This window comes from Canis lupus, chromosome 36 (assembly GCF_048164855.1).
Source record: "Canis lupus baileyi chromosome 36, mCanLup2.hap1, whole genome shotgun sequence".
In the NCBI taxonomy this organism is placed as follows: Eukaryota; Metazoa; Chordata; class Mammalia; order Carnivora; family Canidae; genus Canis; species Canis lupus.
Genome location: NC_132873.1, coordinates 13,045,505 through 13,065,717, shown reverse-complemented (window position 1 = coordinate 13,065,717; position 20,213 = coordinate 13,045,505). Strand labels below are relative to the sequence as shown.

The window sequence follows — 20,213 nt, the reverse complement described above, 5'->3', positions numbered from 1 at the left end:
ACCACCCCGATTTGTTTTTTTTTTTTTGTTAATATTTTTTATTTCAACTCAAATATATTTCCTATTTCCCTTTTTGAAAATTTTTTTTATTGGAGTTTAATTTGCCAACATATAGCCTAACACCCAGTGCTCATCCATCCCATCAAGTGCCCCCCACAGTGCCAGTCACCCAGTCATCCCACCCCCTGCCCACCTCCCTTTCCACCACCCCTTGTTCGTTTCCCAGAGTTAGGAGTCTCTCATGTTCTGTCTCCCTCACTGATATTTCCCACTCATCCTCTCTCCTTTCCCTTTATTCCCTTTCACTAATTTTTATATTCCCCAAATGAATGAGACCATAGAATGTCCTTCTCCGATGGACTTACTTCACTCAGCATCATACCCTCCAGTTCCATCCACCTCGAAGCAAGTGGTGGGTATTTGTCGTTTCTAATGGCTGAGGAATGTTCCATTGAATACCTAGACCACAGCTTCTCTATCCATCATCTGTCGATGGACACCGAGGCTCCTTCCAGTTAGACTATTGTGGACCGTGGAAGCAGCTCAGAGTCCGTGGACAGATGCATGGATGGATAATTTGCAAGCAGCACCAGGCCGCACGTGCCTGGATTCACCTGCCAAATCCTTACATCCCCCAAAGGCTGGGAGGACCCTAAGAGGTGAGAAAACAGAAGCAGGGAGAACTGTTAGTTCCGAAGCGCGAGGCCTCTGCCCTGAGCCTGACTCCTCCACCTCTTGGCAGGAGTTCAAGGAGGGAGGCGCGAGCGGGGAGGACTGCTGTTTTGTTCCTTGACGACGAGGGCAGGAGCTGGAGCGGAGAGCGAGGCCCATGCAAGCAACGGGGAAGCACAAAGCGAGCGAGGGCGTGAGGGCAAGGCAGGGGAGCTGCAGGGGTGCAAAGCTGCCCGAGTTCCGCGAGGACCGCGCACTCCGAGGGGCGGGCTTCCCGGAGGGCAAGCGCAAGGAGGATGGGCCTGCAGGCAAGGCCCCGCCCCCAGGCCCCTGGGCGGGCGGCTCCGCCCCCTGGGGAGGCGGGACTTCCGGCGCGCGGGCAGCTGCTTCCGGCGGAGTCCGGAAGACTGTACCGGGAAGGGGCTAGAACTGCGCAGCCAATCGGGGCGACACTCTGGTCCTGCCGGGGGACTCGTGGGTGACTTGCTCTCGGGGACCAGCACCATGGCGTCCGGCTGCAGGATTGGCCCGTCCATCCTTAACAGCGATTTGGCCAACTTAGGGGCCGAGTGCCTCCGGATGCTGGACTCTGGGGCCGATTATTTGCACCTGGATGTAATGGACGGGTAACTCCGCGGCGCTGGGCGCTGGGCGCTGGGTCTGGGCGCTGGGGTCGGGTGGCCGCGCGGGCCGCTCGGCGCAGCTTGGTGGGCGCCTGTTGGGTGGGTGCACGGCGGCCCGGGCCGCGGAGCGCCTCGCTCCGAACGCGCTCCTGAGAAGGGGCCCGGCGGGGAGGGCCCCGGGGCGACCCCGAGGGAATCCGGCCCCCCGCCCCCCCCCCCCCAACGTGTGGTCTCCAGCCCTCGGGACCCGCACGCAGTCGGGGACCTCCAGGACACGGCGCTCATTTTCAGTGAGGGAAACTGAGGCCCAGGGGGATAGGCATGACTTGCCCAAGCTCATATGGCTAGTTAGAGGCTAACGCTGGGGAGGCTCATCCGTGTGACGACGGCGAGCCCGGCACCTTGGAGAGCCTGCCCGCGTTCTGCCCATTAGGTGGGACAAGCCGCTTCACCTCGCTGAGCTTCGGCTTCATTCTGTGAAAAATGGGAATAATGAGGGAACCTGCCCCGCGCAGGCCCCTCCGGAAGGCGGACGGGCCGAGCGCCCAGCATGCAGGGCCTGCCCTACAGCAGATTCCCTGTGATCCGCAGTTGTCGGGGTCGTTGTTGGAATTTTGATTCACCTGTTTATTTTCTCTTCAGGCACCCTGCTCTCCAGGGAGGTCAGTGTTTTGTTTTGTTTCTGTTTTTTTTTTTTTTTTTTTTTTGTAAGTAATTTGTAAGCACCGTAGTTGTAGCACACAGTCCAGATCGTTCAGAATCAGGACGATGCTGGTTTCTGGAAGGTGACTCCACAAGGTGGGAACGAACCTGGCGACCAAGGTGGGACTCTCAGGGGCACACAGCATCGTGCCCCAGTTGCAGATTGTACTTTGTTAGATTCGCCAAGTAGTTTCTTTTCTTTCCTTTTTTTTTTTTTTTAATTTTAAGATTTTTTATTTATTTATTAGAGAGAGAGAGGGAGAGCAGGCTCCATGTAGGGAGCCCAACGTGGGACTCGATCCGGGGTCTCCAGGGTCACGCCCCGGGCTGAAGGCGGCGCTAAACCGCTGAGCCACCCGGGCTGCCCTCCTTTCTTTTTCTTTTTCTTTTCCTTTTTCAAACATTTTTACTTATTCATGAGAATACACAGAGAGGGAGAGAGACACAGGCAGAGGGAGAAGCAGGCTCCATGCAGGGAGCCCGACGTGGGACTCGATCCCAGGTCTCCAGGGTCACGCCCTGAAGGCGGCGCTAAACCGCTGGGCTGCCCGCCAAGTAGTTTAAGTCGCCCGACAACTGGCCTTAAAGTAATAACAGCCATTACCTTGGGTCCGGGTAGAAAATTAATTGATTTTAAATAGGTGGAATGCCTGTGTGCCCTCGCGCAAATTTGTGTCATTTACGAAAAGAATCAGTCACTGCCTTTTGGTTTTGATGTCACTCCTGTTCAGAACAAGAGTTCTGTCTGTCTTCCTTTGTTCGGTCTGGTTAGATCTTGTTTCCCGTTTGCACCTCATTCATTTATCAGTATCCCGACCGATAATGGCAAATTCTTGACCCGAGAGTATTGAGAATTCTAGGGTAAGTGCATCAGATTAGTAAATACTGCCTCTTCACAAAAGCGCGATTTTATTGTGCTGTCATGGGAGGTAATTCTGCTTTTCTGGAAAGTTCTGAACTTTCACACATAAGTGAATGGAGTGTGTACTTCAGAGATGGGCCCGTTTTCAAGTGTGGGACATGAAATTTGGCGTCTGAGACCCCTACGTCAGGATGGAGCAGGCCGCACATATATGTGTGTAGTCTCTTTAACAGGCACAGCAATTTGATTTTTTTTTTTTTTTTTTTAAATAAGTCTCCGACCATGTTTGAGTAAGGGAATGGAAAAGATAACTTGTTTCTCTTCACAAGTCAGGACTATGAGCCGTAACAGTAGCAGCTAATATTTTTGAACATTTCACTAATTCTGATGTTTTTTTGGGAATTAACTCACACAACCTCATGAGGTTGGTGCTGTTATTGGCACCAGCACTTGACAGTGAGGAATTGGACACAAAGAGGTCAAGTCACCTGTCCGAGATCTCCTAGTTGGGAAGTGGAGGAACCAGGATCAGAAGCATGCAGCGGCTTGTGTTGTCTCAGAAACGAATGGCTTCTGTGGCTCCCGGGCTAATAAAAAATGATTAAGACATTCTTTTTCCTCAAAGAGGAACTAAAAGTTTATACTTAACGTTTGTGTATTTCGTATCTCTCCTGCTAACGCTGCAGACTCTGAAAGCAGGGTCTCTTTGTGGCTCACCTCAATCCTCTTCAGGTGAAGCACCATGGCAGGTTTAGTTCTGATTGGTTGAATGAATGATTGGATCCATCGTAAGAGGGATTTCTAATGAATCACATTTGTTCCTTCCCAGCCCCTGTGGCAGACCCGGAGCTTATTAAGATAAAAGTATTTGTCTTTATTGACTCCTTTACCCCTTTGCCAAGTAACATCTTGGTTTGACAAAATTAAATTCTCCAAACACCGTTTTAAAATCCTTTCCCTTTTAACCTTCACAACTTTTTGAGCTAAGAGGTATTTTTATTTCCCTTTTGCAAAGGAGGAAACTAGTTTAGGGAGGTTCAACCTCTTGTGATCTGCAGCCAGAAGAGGCAAGGCTGGCTCAGGTGCATTGTTTCCTAGGCCAGGTGTGTGAAAGTGGGGGCCTGGACTCCCTTTTCCTTTTTTTTTTTTTTTTTAAAGATTTTATTTATTCATGAGAGACTCAGAGAGAGAGGGGCAGAGACACAGGCAGCGGGAGAAGCAGGCTCTCTGCAGGGAGCTCGATGTGGGGCTTGATCCTGGGACTCCAGGATCACGCCCTGGGCTGAAGGCAGGCGCTAAACCGCTGAGCCACCCAGGGATCCCTGGACTCCCTTTTCCAAGGTGGCCAGCCACAGCTTAGCTTCCCTCCAGGTCCTGCCTTCATGCTTTTTTTTTTTTTTTTTTTCCCTGATCCGTTTAAACGGACTCCACTATTACAGTTTTAGTGCACCTATTATTTCCCCTCCCCCCAATTTCTCTCCTGATTAAAACTGAATGTCTTCATCTTGAAAGTCAGGAACGAGTTTTGGGAATACTGTGGGGCATGGTGCATGGTGTATGGTTGGATACTTGGGAAAAAAAAAAAAAAAAAAAGAACAAGTGAGTTCTCTAGAAAAGAAAATTGGAAAGCATATAAACCTATCATGACACGACAGTGACCAGAAATGCGTTGGTCCTCAGTGTAGGAGAAGAGCAATTATGCAATTTCAAATTGCTTACCAGGATTTAGGGTTGGGGGATTTCACATTAGTACTAAATTGCTGACTTTTGAAAAACATCCAAAGGTTCGCCGGTGGTGGGTCGACAGCCTCCTGAGGCCACAGCGGGCTGGAGCTGAACGGAGCCGCCGTAGCAGCTCGGCTGGTGGATGTTCTTCATCGGTCTCCTGTCCCCACCTGCCCTGTTGTGCTCCTCCGTGTTTCCTGCCAGCCCCTGTAGACATACGAAAGGTGTTTCCGGATTCACTGGAGATGTTTTCTGGTTACTGCCTAGCTCCATTTTAGATCAGCCTTCGCCAAGTCTTCTAGCCATCTTAGCCTTGATGGGAGAGCCGGTAAAGGTTTTATTTGTCTGAAGCTGATTGTATGACAATTGTAAACAAAGCTTAGGGTTGATGATGGGAAGTGATGAGAGAGAAAATAATTCTGTGCCTGTGTTGGAGAGGATTATAGCCAAATCTCAGGAAGTCTCTGGGGGGAAAAGAGACCTTTTTTTTATTGTGTGTTCTTTTTTGCAGACTTCACAAAGTACCTTTAAGGGGGGGAAAAGAATAAAATAAGGATGAAGCAGACTTCCTTGATGAGATTTCACTTCATTGGAGTGAAATAATTTGGTATTTTCCAAGCTGGTCTGATAAGAACTCGCAGGGCATTTATTAGAAATTCAGATTCTCAGGTCCTCCTTGGTGTCAGGGTTGGAGGAGGGCCTGTAAATCCTTTGTGGCAAGGGCTCCCAGGGTTAATGTTGTCGGGCAAATTTAGGACCCCTTGACTTCATGCTTGGGTTTGTTGCCCTTTTTTGCCTTGGCTTACCCATAAGCCTTCAGTTTCCTCTGAGGGCATCGGTAGGTTTCTGTTCTCCTGGTGGACGAGGCGAACCCAGTGCACTGCATTGATCATCAGTGCAATTAGTCCTACAACTTGGGGACCAGTCCTTTCAGGTGATATCTTATTCTTGTTTCCCATAAAGTAAATTTGTTTTATTCTCATATATTCTCAAGGTGTGTGTGTTTAGATGGCGTGTGAAGACACAATTTATTTTCACTATAAAGGTAACCTGAGGTTGAGGCTGCTGAAGTCCTCCCAGGGCCATGCAGCAGATTACAGAAGCAGTGAACAGAAGCCGAATCTCTCGTTCTGGAGTTGTATGCTATCCAGTAGGCCTCCCTGTCTGCTTCTCTGATCCCCACCTCTGTTCCAAGTAAACATAATCATTTTCTCCGTAACACAGGTAGTCACTGCTCTTAGGTGAACGGTAGAATGATGTTCTAAGTACTAGGAACACAACCTCCAGGGACCGAAGTGTTTGCAGGTGCAAGTGTCCGGACCCATTCACCTCACCCGGTCCGTCTCAGAGGTGTCCTGAGTCCTGACCTCTCTCTCCTCCTCCCCTGGACTTTCTTTTTTTGTTGTTAGTTATCAGTGGACAGCAGGTGAGCATAATAGTTGAAAGGCTGGACTTTGGAGCCAGATGGCCCGCGTTCAATGCCCGCCTCCGGCACTTCCTGGCTGTGTGACCTTGAGCCTCTTTTCCTCATCTGTAACATGCAGATGATAGGAGTGCCTACCCCACAGAGTTGGTTGCATACTGAATGTTGAGAATTTATGATGGTGGCTGGCCCATGGAAGTTTCAGATTTTAAAGATTTTATTTATTTATTCACGAGATACAGATAGAGGCAGAGACGCAGGCAGAGGGAGAAGCAGGCTCTATGCTGGGAACCTGATGTGGGACCTGATCCCGGGACTCCAGGCTCACGCCCTGGGCTGAAGGGAGGTGCTAAACTGCTGAGCCACCCGGGCTGCCCTAAGCTTAAGATCCTAATCACGTTTATCTTCTCTTCTCTGTCCCCCACATGTAATCAGTGAACAAGTCCCGTCACTGTACCTGTCTTCATTTCCATTCTTACTGCTCCTTGCCATTTGCCAACACCTACCTCCTTGCTTCTGATGTACTGCCCAGGCCATCTTCCTATTTTATTATTTGCAGTTTATTTTTTATTTGCTTCTTGCTTTATTATTATTATTATTTATTTGTTTTTTTAAATAATCTCTACACCCACTGTGGGGCTCAAACTCACAAATCCAAGAAGATCGAGAGTCACGTGCTCTACCGACAGAGCCAGCCTGTTTCTGCCTTTAGAACTCCACATTTTCCACAGGATGGATTCCAGAGTCCACGCCTGCCGTTCCCTACCCTCCATGTGACGCAGTCTACCTCCTATTCTTTTCACGTTTGCCAAGCCGACCACCACCACTTCTCCCCTTCTTTGACTATAACTTGCTTATTTCTGCCATTGCTTCGTTTCCTTTCCCATGTTTACAAATTCTATTTGTTCCGTAAATCTTATGATCCTCCCCTCTCTTAAAGAGCCATGCTACTCACCTCACGTTGCCACGTTGCTACTGTTAGCTTTTCTTGCAGTCCTCATCTAGGGTAATGTCTATGGCTTTTAACTAATAAAGCCCAGAGTTCAGTGGGTCAACATTATAAAGTTCACTCATGGAACAGTTCGTTCATGTGACAGTTGAGTGTGAATGTTCTTCGATGAAGAAATTGAGGGACATCGTCTCCTTCCATCCTGTGACAGTCCTTTGGTGAGAACTAGTTGCACAGGCCACCTGGATGTGAAGGGAATTGGCTCTCACCAATTGGAGAGCCACCACAGTCAGGTCATGGCTCCTGTGGAGTCCCTAGCCATTTCTTGCCAAGGAGATGGTAAATTTTTCTGGGTAAGCAGGAACTCCCCAACTTCTGTATAAAACCCAGGCAGGTACTTGTACAGAGGGGGTTTTGTTAAATATCGAAAAGAGCTAGTGAGAGGAGGGCTGCCTGGAGCGGGTTGGTGGTGTGAAGTACCTTGGGTCAGATGCCAAGAGGAGTTCATTTGAATCCTGCCTCCACAGATTATTATTGGGTTACTCATAACCCAATAGGAAGTTACTCATCCCGTGCTCTTCAGGCAGGGATATAACAGCATCTCCTTCATGAGGCTGCTGTGAAGATGTAATGAAAGAAGGTACAACCCCTGGCATGTTGTAAATCCTCTGGAAATGGTAGTTATTAATACACACATCAAGCTGCTTTGCTGATGATTTTTACAAAATTTTAAACTGTCGTCTAGTGCCCTGTGATAGAGGTAGATTAGAAGTAGCCACAGGCAGCCTGTGGCAGATGAGAGTTGGAGAGACCCGTGTCAGAGTCCAGAACTTCCTAACTAGTGTGTGACTTGGGCAAGTCATAGAACTTTCGGGGTTTTGATTTTGTCTTCTTTCCACTTTTACCTCTTGGATGATGAATCATAGAATCAAGTCTTGTGACGTTGTTACAATTTGTTGAAATGTCAAGGAAATACTGCTTTATATAACTGAAATTCTCGGATATTGTTGGTATTGTTTAACACTGTTGATGTTAAATGTTGCACTGAAAAATGCTGCTATCACAGACGATCCCCTCTACCCTCATGAGAATACATTTGAGAAAAATACAGAAACTGAATTGAAAACATTTTCAGAGTAAGATTTTGTTTGTCTTATAGGCATTTTGTTCCCAACATCACCTTTGGGCACCCTGTGGTAGAAAGCCTCCGAAAGCAGCTAGGCCAGGACCCTTTCTTTGGTAAGTGGGTGTGTTAACGCTGTCAGAAGCTGGATATGTTGCTCAAGTAAAGGAAAAGTAGAGGGTCCATTTCCCACCTTCCAGTCTCCTCTTGAACCCTTCCTTTCTCCCTGTTTCTGGTGCCGAAGCTTTGTTGGCTGCTTGTAATAAGCCAAACTCTTTTCTTGCTTCAGGGCCTTGCCACTTCGGCTGATCTCTTTACCTGGCTAGCTCTGACTTATGTGTTGGCCCTGAATTATTGGCATTTCTTCAGAGAGGCCTTTCTCCAAGCACCCCATTCTAAATTAACCTTTGTCCAGTTAGCCTATCACCTTCTGAATTTCCTTTTTAGAACTTCAATCAGATCACTTTTATCAGACTGTAAATTCCTTTAGAGATTTTATTTATGAGAAAACAAGTGGTGGGGAGGGGCAGAGAGAGATAGAGAGAGAGAGAAGCTGACTCCCTGCTGAGCAGGAAACTCAACATGGGGCTCCATCCCAGGACCCTGGGGTCATGACCTGAGCAGAAGGCAGATGCTCAACCACCTGAGCCACCCAGGCATTCCTGTAAATTCCTTTAGGGCAGGGATTTAATCCACTTTATTTACTGTGGTTTCCTTAGACGTGAACATAGACACAAGATTGGAGCTCAGTATAGTTGTTAAATGAATTTATAAATCAGTTGATATATGGTCTAGAAGGAAAACCAATTATTTAATGCAAATTGGAGTTTCTGGAAGTGGGGCCTATATATGTGCCACTCTGGCATTGTAGATAGGATAAGGTGACTTAAGATTTTTAAGAAGTCACAGTGACCTAGAAGTCATTTCTCAAGAGCATGGATTCAGTCCACGTGTTGTTATTGCTCTTAAACTTAGGAATGGCTTAACCTGACAAATCTCTTGTGCATAAGAAATTTATAAGAAATTTAACAAATTTTTATAAGTACGTTCTTATGTCATTTTTGGAATTGTGAAACTTAGTTCATATTAAATAAAATGAAAGATTAAGCTTCTCAGTGGCAGTAGCCATATCGAAAGCTCTCTATAACCACGTGAGTCTAGTGCCTACTGTGTTGTACAATGCCACTCTGGAGCATTGCCATCATTGTGGAAATTTCTTTCAGTCAGGGCCTCTATAGGACCCATCTACTTTTCCCAAAAGAAAATGTCTCATCACTTAATTTCTGTAGCATGAGGGAGATCACGTTCCACTAGAATGTTCACCATTTTGAAATTTTCAAATAATGGAATGTACTCCTGATTAGCTAAGCTTTTTATAACAATTTTTTTTAAAGATTTTATTTATTTATTCATGAGAGAGAAAGAGAGAGAGGCAGAGACACAGGCAGAGGGAGAAGCAGGCTCCATGCAGGGATCCCGACGTAGGACTTGATCCCAGGTCTTTAGGATCGGGTTCTGGGCTGAAGGCGGCGCTGAACCACTGAGCCACCCGGGGCTGCCCTTTTTATAACATTTTAGAAAATGAATTTTCCAAGATAAGTTTGTTCTTCTGATCATCAGAGGTGAATGAAATAAGTAGCCTTGTTTTATCCTGCTGTGCTTTGGCCACAGAGTCCTTTGCATCTGGCTTTATATGGATTTAAAAGAATTTTTTTTTTCTTTTCCTCTTTTATTTGGACTCCTAGCACCCCTTCTCACTGCTATTTGTGTCTCCTATGTTTGTGCCTCTCTTACCAACCCCGTTGACACAACCACACACAATCTGCTTTTTCTTTCTGTTTTTCATTTATTTGCCAATAAACTCGCTAATCAGTCTGGCAGTGGGTCTACAATAAAGATGAATGGACTCCGAATGCTGTAATGTTTGGGTTTTGTGACCTTTGTTTTTATATTAGGAAGTGTGTTTTTTTGTTTAATTCTTGGGTCTTAGTTGCTGTTGGATAACTGATTCACGTGTATATTTTAAGAAGTAATTCACAAGTTGCACGTGTAACTGCTTAAGTTCTGAACTGTTCAATCTCCATATTGAGTAGAAATAACCATTAAGCAATCAAGTGATAGGGGTAATCTGTTGTTTCTGTGTTTTGTTTTATTTTTGTTTTGCTGTTATTGAAATCAGCGGTCTTCAGCTATGATCTGACGACCCACAGGAATCCCTTGCAGGTGGGACATGAGGTGAACCCTATTTTCATAAGACAGTGTTATTTGCCATTATTTGTATAGTACAGAAGCAGTGGTGAGTTTGTTAGTGCCGTGGCCCGAATCAAAGCAATGGTGTGGAACCATCCAAGTAGTTATCATAATATTCTTCACCACCATGTGTTCATAGAAATATCCTTGATGAATCACTACAAATTATTAATTACAGTAAATCTTGATCCTTGGGTATATTTCATTTAATACTTAGTGTGACAGAGTGGGCGGTACATGTAAAGCTGCACGCAGGAATGACATTTTCTTTAAAAGTAACTAAGTTAGCTTGTCACTTCAAGGAAGATAACCTCTTTTTATATTTCCACTGTTAGAGCTTGGAAGTGACCATTTGAATTGTGAAAAACTTGTATCTGCCTCTGTGAGGTCGTTAGCTTTCTACTGTTTACAGCTTTCCTGTTAAACTCCATAGTGACATTAGCAAGTGTCATTTTCTGATAGGATATAATGAAATGTGTCGTTGTTTGGAAGATCTGTGCCATTCAGTGAACTGGCACTTAAGAGATCCATTCAGATTGTATTAGTTTAGGCCAGTGACTTGTAGTGTAACCAAGTGCAGAAAAGTTCACTGGTAGGGTTTACAGATTCCACACTGCAGTGGAAAGGAGTATTTGTCGAGTGCTGGGTTAGGACGAGGAGACTGTCCACACCGGTCCAAACAGGCGATTAACAGACCCCTGCCATTTCCTCCATGTACTTGTCCCCTTGTCTCCATAGAAAACAACATCTGTCAACAGGCTAAATGCAGAGCACACGTGAGAATACAGAGGTCTTCTGCGAAGCCATACACTAGTAACTTGCAACATGAGTAAAATAATGTCCCTCTGACATTAACATGTGGTAGACTTATTGTTGCTTATTATTGTTCAATGAAGAAGTAGACCTTTACAAATTTCTTAGCTTGAATTTCTAATATATTTTAGATACCGATAAACACAGCTCACACCAACAGCACTTTGGGGGGTCCTCAGTAATTTTTCAGAGTGTAAAGGGAGGCTGATGATAGAACTGCTTTGAGAACTGCTTATCCCCATCTGTGAACTACAAGCAGATTCACGGAACCGGTGACTGACCATGAGATTCTCCAGTGGGAGTTGCCAGTTGTCACTGCCTGCTGGAGATGGAATGACGTAGCAGTCTGGTAACTTAAGGAATGAGTAAACTAGATATTTTAAAGCAGATTGAGTTGCCTTTGTTTATATCACAAAGAAATAAACCCCAAATACAGTCTGTCTTTTAAAAACAATGTTTTAGGGATCCCTGAGTGGCGCAGCGGTTTGGTGCCTGCCTTTGGCCCAGGGCGCGATCCTGGAGACCCGGGATCGAATCCCACGTCGGGCTCCCGGTGCATGGAGCCTGCTTCTCCCTCTGCCTGTGTCTCTGCCTCTCTCTCTTCTCTCTCTGTGACTATCATAAATAAATAAATAAAATTAAAAAAAAAAACAAACAATGTTTTACCTCTAAAATGTTTTGTTTTTGTTACTTTTGTTAGTTTAGAAATATAAACTTTAATGTTGGCTTCATTTGTCAAGCGGTATTCTCTTTTTCCTGATATTTTTCAAAGCCTTATTGCATTTTATGATCTCAGTTGAATTCTAGAATAGTAGAAATTTTTTCCTTTAGTATAGGTCAGAAGGGCTGTGAGTTTGTTTGCTTGTCTGATCACATCCATCCTGCACAGGCGTATTTGCTGTTTTCTTCTTGACAGTGTCATTTCTTGAGTCAGCCTCCCTTCAGCCACCCTCTTCTGGTTAACTGCTCTTACATTTTAAGTCAAGATCCCAAAGAAGGCCACCTCCCTCTCCCCTAACGATGTCTCTCTGTGATTTGAGCTTCACAGTTGGGATGTGGGTCAGACTTGCAGTTTCCTCCTGCAGCCTGCTGGCTCCTCGGCCCCCTCTGTGCCAGAGGCCTGCCGCTTCTCGCCCTCTTCGGTCGCTGCTGTCGTTCTTGCTGCCCTTACTGCCATGGCCTCCTCGGTTAGATCTTGTCCCTTCGCAGCTCAGAATCCCACTGTGTGCCCCTGTCCCCTGCAGAATAAAACCCAGTGGCCTAGGGAGCTCTGTCCTGTGTCTCCTCACCCTGTGCCCCTCTGACCTTATCTGTTCTGCCCATGAGCCCCACATCCAGCCACACCTCTGTATTAACTACCAACCCAGTGCGTATTGAATACAGTACTTCTTTTCTTTATGGTTTGTCCTCCTCACTAAGAATGTAATCCCGGTGACAGCAGAGGTGTTTGTCTGTTTTTTGCTCTGTCCCTGGGCCCTGGGGTAATTAGTGGTATAGTAAGTGTTCCATAAGGTGCTGATAGAATCACTTATTTTAGCTTTCCTGTTTTATTTTTTTATTTTTTAAATTTTTTATTTATTATTTTTTTTTTAAATTTTTATTTATTTATGATAGTCACAGAGAGAGAAATAGAGAGAGGCAGAGACATAGGCAGAGGGAGAAGCAGGCTCCATGCACAGGGAGCCCGATGTGGGATTCGATCCCAGGTCTCCAGGATCGCGCCCTGGGCCAAAGGCAGGCGCCAAACCGCTGCACCACCCAGGGATCCCGCTTTCCTGTTTTATAAATGAGGAACTAAGTCCACATAGATAATAACTTTTTAAAGTTTTTTAGAGTGGCATGTCCTGGACCTAGGTTTCCTAAATTCTAGTCCTTACTTGTCATATACAGCATCATATGCTTTGTGTGGAAAAATGTGGTTTTTTGGTAAGTGAGTTTAACCAGAACCCTGTCTTCAAGATCAAAGGAGGCTAACTATAGCTATACAGAAGGGTAATTACTTAAGAATTATTTTAATGCCAAATAGTTTACTGTCCCAAACAACAAAAACAGTAGGTTAGCTTCAGTAACCTGAGCCAGATATTTTTCTCTTCAGTAATATTTAGGAGATGTGTCTTTTCTTTTTAGATATGCACATGATGGTGTCCAGGCCGGAACAGTGGGTAAAACCAATGGCTGTAGCAGGAGCCAATCAATACACCTTTCATCTTGAGGCAACCGAAAACCCAGGGGCTTTGATTAAAGACATTCGGGAGAATGGGATGAAGGTGAGAGGTCAGCAGTGACAGTAATTCACTGTCAGAGTGGAAGTTTGGGTGGAAGACAGGAAGTGATAGGCAAGGCCGGACGGAGGCACCTGTTCTTCAGCCGAGAAGCCAGAGTTAAAGTATAACTGGTTTGTTAGACAGGATTTATATATTCCACTAATGTTTCCTGAAAATTACTGCCTTTTAGAAACATTTACGTTTGGGTAGCCTTGTTGACTTTCTTAAAAAAGTAACTACAGTCTGAATATGCATTCCATTTCTGTGCCTGTCCTACTCTTTAAGAATATTTCTACTGGGTGTGATATGCCACAATAATATAATACGGAAATAATTGCTAATGTGATGTAGCAAATTTGTCTCTGTTATAGGTTGGTCTTGCCATCAAACCAGGAACTACAGTTGAGTATTTGGCACCATGGGCTAATCAGATAGATATGGCCTTGGTTATGACAGTGGAACCTGGGTTTGGAGGGCAGAAATTCATGGAAGATATGATGCCGAAGGTAAAGAAATACTTCATTTGGGGGTGAGGATTTATTGTTTGTGTTCATTCAGTAAGCACAAGTAAGAAAACATTCAAAGTTTTTATCTGTATAGCCGTTAGATCTTTTGGGAGATTTCTTTTCATAGAATATTGAGGGTTTTATCTTTGTCTTGTTTGCATGAGGTATATTCTCTGCAAAGCTATGACAAATTGAATGCCATTTCCCAAACAGAACAAGCCTTGCTTTTATGAAACTGAATTTGTCTCAGTATATTAAAAAGGAAGGTATCGCCAATATAATTTGTATTAATAAAAAGCATGTGTTGAGGCGCCTGGCTGGCTCAGTCACAAGAGCATGTGACTATTGATCTCTGGGTCCTGAGTTCAAGCCCCACATTGGGCGTAGAGATTACTTTAAATAAGCTTAAGTAAACAAACAAATAAATGTGTGAGATATTTGGAGTCCTGTTGTAGTGGCTGATACTGGCTATTTGATTTTTTTTTCCTTTGGTTGTTCCCCCCCACACACATATCCACCATAGGAGTCACTGATTTCTTTGTGTATATCTAGGTGCATTGGTTGAGAACGCAGTTTCCATCTTTGGACATAGAAGTTGATGGTGGAGTAGGTCCTGACACCATCCATAAGTGTGCAGAGGTGAGACTGCTACTCAGCTATGACCCTGACCAATTTCCTTTCACATGTATTGTCTAGGACATTGTCTTGTGGGCAGAAGAGGTTTCCCCTCCTTTTCCTAAATTGCCTTTCTTTCTGAGAAGAGTATTTTTTTTCTTATCCAAATGTAGAGCTACGAAAATGAAGAGCAATAAGAGAATGTTCTCAAATCACATTAAAACGTTAAGTCCCAGTTCTTTGAGTGATGCTGAAGGAAGTTACTTTTTTAAAAAACAATATGCTGAATGCCAGCCTTTTGGAGATCATTAAGTTCTAGGCCTTGGAGTAGGACATTTTTTTCAAAATAGGGCAAGAAAACATATGTGCTTATAAAGTGGAAAGATTCTTATTTTGTGTAACTGAGGTGTATTAATTACTAGTGTGTCCCTTGCAAGAATTGACCAGAGCCATTTCTGATGGCTCCATCTCCATCTGATTGCTAGGTACCTGTGATCCTCTGTGCAGAGGTGGGGTGGGTTTTCCCAAGTAACTAGCCGAGCTCAGTAGTTAGGCCCTAAGCTTCATAAGAGGGTGGCAGCCCATCATCTCAGGGTCCTGAGATCCAGCCCCATGTTGGGCTCTGCGCTCAGTATGGAATCCTCTTGAGATTCTCTCTCCCTCTCCCTCTGCCCCTCCTGCTCATGCTTGCTCTCTTTCTCTCTCTCAAAAATTAGAGAGAGAGAGTGCCAGCCCTTCCTGTAACACTGCAGGTCATTAAAAGTTTATGTGGCCCATTTTTGTTAAGCAAAATGGTCTAATCTGCACTTTTTTTTTTTTGTATAAATGCCATACTTTTCTGCTGGATACTTCTCAAAAGCTTGGCTGTGAGGTATTTATGGAAGAGGAGCTAACCAAACAGCCTGTATCCTTTGACCACTTGTGGAATTCTTTTTTACTTAATTGTGCTTTGCCATTGGGCTTTCTCTGCTTACATTAGAACACATGTCAAGCTGTAACCATACAGTTTTTTTTTTTTTTTTTTTCATTTTAACGAGGAGTGTTGTTAGTGATGTAGTATGCTGTATCACAGTGACAGTGTCTACTGGGAGAAATTTCCTTCCCCTTTGGGGCCTCTCCCTTTAGCCTCTTACCACTTTGTTCTGGCAGCAGATCACATAACAGATTGGGTTTCCCTCCTTAAGTCAAATCCTGGGAGCTCAGAGCTAAATTTGGACTTACCTTACTTGCTTTTCTCTATGATTTCTTTGGTTCCACATTTAAGAGTATCTTGAAAATTTTTTTAAGCCCCTCAGAGCCTTTCTGGAATGCAGTGAGGCATTGCATGAAAGAGTGTTTCATTCTTCCTGACATCAAAATGAGAAATTATGTAACGTTGCTATATTTTATAGATAGTTTCACATTTTAGCAGTAATTGTCTTCCAAATCATACACTTTTGACCCTTGAATAACATGGTTCTAAACTCCGCGATCTTTTACAGTATTCTACTTGTATTTTCCTTATGATTTTCTTAAGATTTTCTTCTTTCTAGTTTACTTTCAGAATACAATATGTAATACATATAATATACAAAATAGGTATGAGTCAACTGTTAATGTTACTGGAAGGCTTCCAGTCAATAGGAGACTATTAGATTTTGGAGGGAGTCAAAAGTTACAGATTTCTAACTACACAGGGGTTTGGTGCCCCTGACCCCTGCATTGTTCAAGGGTCAACTACACAGTTTAAAGATTAAAATAGAATTTATATTTTTAGTAGCCTTGTGAGCATTAGCATATTTTTCAAAAACCTTAATAGAGTTGAGGATTAAAAGTTCTTACAGCTTTTTCTAAGTATTAGCAAAGATGCAACAATGTAGCTTATTTTAAGGTGGTTACAAAAGTCATTGATTTCTAAAACACATTTAAAATAATTTGATGTCTTCATTGGTTAAGCATTTTAACTTATGTCTTCTTTGAACTAGATTGTGTAAGTCTGTTCACCTCCAGGTACCTTTTGCATAGCTAAAGTGCTGATAAATGCAAGGGTAGAAACTCCAGTCCAGAAATTCTGTTTAACCTAAATGTTTACTTCTTCCAGGCAGGAGCTAACATGATTGTGTCTGGCAGTGCCATTATGAGGAGCGATGACCCCAGATCTGTGATCAACCTGTTAAGAAATGTTTGCTCAGAAGCTGCTCAGAAACGTTCTCTTGATCGATGAAACCACAAGGAGTCCAGTGTTTATGCTTATGAAATCTTTTTACTGGAAGACAAGAATATAGACTACCAAACCTATCACGGTTGAAGCAGTGCTATTTTCCTGAGCAGCTGTTCATTCCAGTGACTAAAATCTATTCTGCTGAATGTTCCAAGAGGTTCGAAATTGGTGTGTATAACTACATTTTTAGTGATGGAATTTAAAGAGGAGTGTGGTAAAATACCATTTTTACTGGGAGACTTGATTTTTTATAAAGTACAAATACGTCTGTATTAAGGTTATAAACAGAAATGTGTCTTAATGCCTAATGAAGGCATACTAGCTACTACGAAAAAATGTTTTCTTCTGCATTTTACATCTTCTCGCTTCTTGATTGTTTTCCAAAGCAAAGGAAGTCCCTATTCCTGTTTCGTGTCCTTTTTGATTTGTGTGTGTGTGCATGACAATATGAATAGAATGGAACTTGTGAAAAATCTAAGAATCTGGCTAGGGGGACATACCGTATTCTTTTTAAACATGTTTTTTCCCTTGCACCTTACTTTTGATACATAAAAACTGTAAAAACCGTAATATGAAGCCCAGGGATTTCAGGTGGTCTGTTCTAAAGTACAAGTATAGATTTTATCAAGGTATTTTCTTTGTTAGCTCTGTGGGAGGGGCAGGTTATACAGTGATCCCCACCTATCCCTTTTTTTTTTTTTTACCATTCTTAAGGACATGAGGATGATGTGCTAGCTCTGAGCAGAAAGGGAAGGAAAGCCTCTATTTGGAAGTAATACTGAGTTGAATCTGGACTCTTTCCTTTCCAACTATTTGACTTTAGCAAATCAAATCATCCAGCCTCTTCAAGTATCTGTTAACTGATTTATACAATGAATATAATTACAATAATTATATTGTGTTATAGCAGGGTTGTGTTGAGCATTAAAAGAGATCATATGCTAGATGTAAGGCTTCCACTACTATTCCCAAAATTGTAGGATAGTTGAATTGAGGATGCTCAATACAAGGTAGCTGTCATTATATAAGTTTATATTTTGTAGCCTATAAAGTACTTAGATGTAATCTCATTAAATCCACAAATCTCCCTTGTGAGTAGTAGGACAGGTACTTTTGTTCCCATTTTAAAAATGAAGATACTAGAGCCCAGCCACAGGCTGGTACCATGGAAAGAATCCAGTAGGGCAGAGGATTTCTGGTTTGTACTCTTTCTACAAATGGAACTCTTGGGGGGGTAGGGTTAGGCAGAGGAAGCCTCTTTTATGTAACACTGTCTTATTTCCAGTCTAATTTTACCCTGTGGCAGAACCAGATGGCTGAGGATGTTCTGGATACTATGGATTTTGACCCCAAGGATATATATTTTATTAATCCAACAAAGACCAGGTAGGCCAAAAGAGGACAAGGTACAGAGTTAATCCGTAAACTAAAATTGTGTCCCAAATTACACTTTGACAATAAATATGTATCCAGTATTTGCTACATAGGGCAAGAAAGAAACAGGAGACCAGTGTCATTAACTTCTTTAGGCTACTATGAGTTTTGAGAAATAAGGTTTGAAAAATAACATTAACATTTTCGCATAGAGCTTGGTTTTTTTCAATACTTCAATGTAAAAATTTGTTGGTTTTTATTTTGAATTAGGAAAGGTTGGTGTCATGAATAGGTGGCACTTAAATCAGATAACACGAGGCATATAGAAATAACTTTAATTAAAAAACTTACATAGAAGATTATGTCAGACATGACAGAAAGATTTGAGCTTATTTGCTTAGACAACTTGGGTTTGTCTGGCTTTTGTTTTCTTTTTTAAAAATAAATGTACAGTAAAACTACAAGCAAAAAATTTGTCAGTATTGAAACTGCATTTTTTTTCCTTCTTTACAGGGACTCCTATAATTTCTAGTCCCTAACAAAAACTTAGTGTCAAATCCCCCCAGACTAGGCCAGATGGCCAGGATTGTCAGTTAATATGGGTATTATAACTTGAAAACCTTTTTTTTACATGAGAGAAATTGTCCTCAACTTTTACATAGAAAAAGTTATATGATAACTTCAAAAGGAATTTCCTTTCTTTAATGTACACTCCTGTATTCAGTATTGAAGCATTATCCTTTAAAAAACTTTACAATTCTCACTCTAGGATACAAGTAAGAATAGATGCTTATTTGACTAGAGTGAGCTATGGTAAGGAATGACCATTTTAAGTAGAAATACAACATTTTTTATACTGATACAACTTTCCTGTTTGTTGCTCATTTTAAGTTGATGTCTTCTTTTATGAGATACATAAAATAGATAAAACTCAAGTTTTATTTATTTTATTTTATTTTTTTTTTAAACTCAAGTTTTAAAATAGACCAATAGTTAATCTGCTTTGCTTGTCTGAATCTGTTAGCAAATAGAAAGTAACCTGTGTTTAGTCTAACAGATAACAGTGATTTCAGAGAAAGGCGTATTGTGTTATCTGGTATAGAAATTTCCATAAATAACTTCTATTGGCTAGACATGTTTTTTAAAAAAATTCCCTCCCTCTATAGTCAAGACTTTAGATATCCATTATCCCTGGAACCTGTGCTTTATTTATAGTGCAGCTTACATTTCCTGGGGTAGCTCATACATGCATTTTCAAATGGAGTGGTCACTGCCAGTGTTTTTTAAAACTATGTGTGTGTATGTGTTTGTATACTGTATACACACATATTTGTATATTCTAATATATTTCTGGGGCAATTTTAATGAATTACCCTGGAAATTACATAGAAATGTATAGAAAAAAGAGCTGTCATTTGATGCACAGGTATATTTGTGTGTGTGTGTGTGTGTATATATATATGTATGGGTATAAAGTCTTTCAAAAGTTATTTACCCAGTAATGTGATATACCATCAGATTGCAGCAGTTAATTTTTTGGTGCTTGTGATTTGCATCATAAACACAAAAGACTAGCACTTGTCTGTAGGTGAAAAGCTAGTTATTTCTGTGGTTGAAGAATGAAAAAGAGACCTACCTTGCCTGTTTTAGAACAGCATAAAAGATTAATACATGCAGTACATGCTCTTACTCTGGAATTGTGACCGAAGGGGTTGGGGGATGGAGAACAGGGCTTTTTTTTCCTCCTGTTTTCCACTCACGTACATACTTTTTTTAACCTGTTGCCTGTCACCTATTTTTTTTAACATGAGTAAGTCCTAGACCAAAAGGTCTATACTCTTCCATTTCATCTGCCTGCCTTTTTGGATGGTGACTGTTCTCTGGTACACTGGTACAGAAGATTTCACCATGGGAAGCTGGGCTTGAACTTCCACTGTTACCCTTTTTTCCATCTTGGCATAGTAAGGCTTCTGTGTCTTCATCCTTCAGCGGAAAAGCCCGTCGTTCCCACCACAAAGACTGAAAGAACATTTTCAGTTAAGTTTCAACTAATTTGTTTAAATTCATGTATCAAATAGTCCTTAAATGTCAATTTTATGATTACTATTTTGT

At 42.6% G+C, this 20,213-nt stretch overlaps 2 protein-coding genes across 14 annotated transcripts in view; one reads left to right on the top strand and one right to left on the bottom strand.

Annotated features, from left to right (window-relative positions):
- Positions 1–1,049: 1,049 nt before the first annotated feature.
- Positions 1,050–17,128, top strand: RPE (ribulose-5-phosphate-3-epimerase). 4 transcript variants are annotated; one of them, XM_072812618.1, is made up of 7 exons: positions 1,050–1,298; positions 8,116–8,195; positions 13,270–13,409; positions 13,778–13,912; positions 14,465–14,551; positions 15,387–15,431; positions 16,044–16,585. In XM_072812618.1, exons 1-7 carry the CDS (start codon positions 1,177–1,179, stop codon positions 16,218–16,220), a joined length of 786 nt encoding a protein of 261 aa, XP_072668719.1. In that variant the 5' UTR covers positions 1,050–1,176; the 3' UTR covers positions 16,221–16,585. The 4 variants fall into 4 exon arrangements, with proteins under 4 accessions (XP_072668719.1, XP_072668720.1, XP_072668722.1 ...); XM_072812619.1 differs by lacking the exons at positions 15,387–15,431; positions 16,044–16,585 and adding an exon at positions 16,608–17,128 and having other exon boundaries at positions 1,055–1,298; XM_072812620.1 differs by lacking the exon at positions 8,116–8,195 and having other exon boundaries at positions 1,163–1,298; positions 16,044–16,595.
- Positions 17,129–18,422: 1,294 nt separating this feature from the next.
- Positions 18,423–20,213, bottom strand: part of KANSL1L (KAT8 regulatory NSL complex subunit 1 like) — a 130,808-nt gene continuing 129,017 nt past the window's right edge. For all 10 annotated transcript variants that reach the window (XM_072812614.1, XM_072812607.1, XM_072812617.1 and 7 more), the window contains one exon: positions 18,423–20,120. In XM_072812614.1, coding sequence (XP_072668715.1) covers positions 19,890–20,120 — 231 coding nt within the window. In that variant the 3' untranslated portion in view covers positions 18,423–19,889. The remainder of the gene's footprint in view (positions 20,121–20,213) is intronic.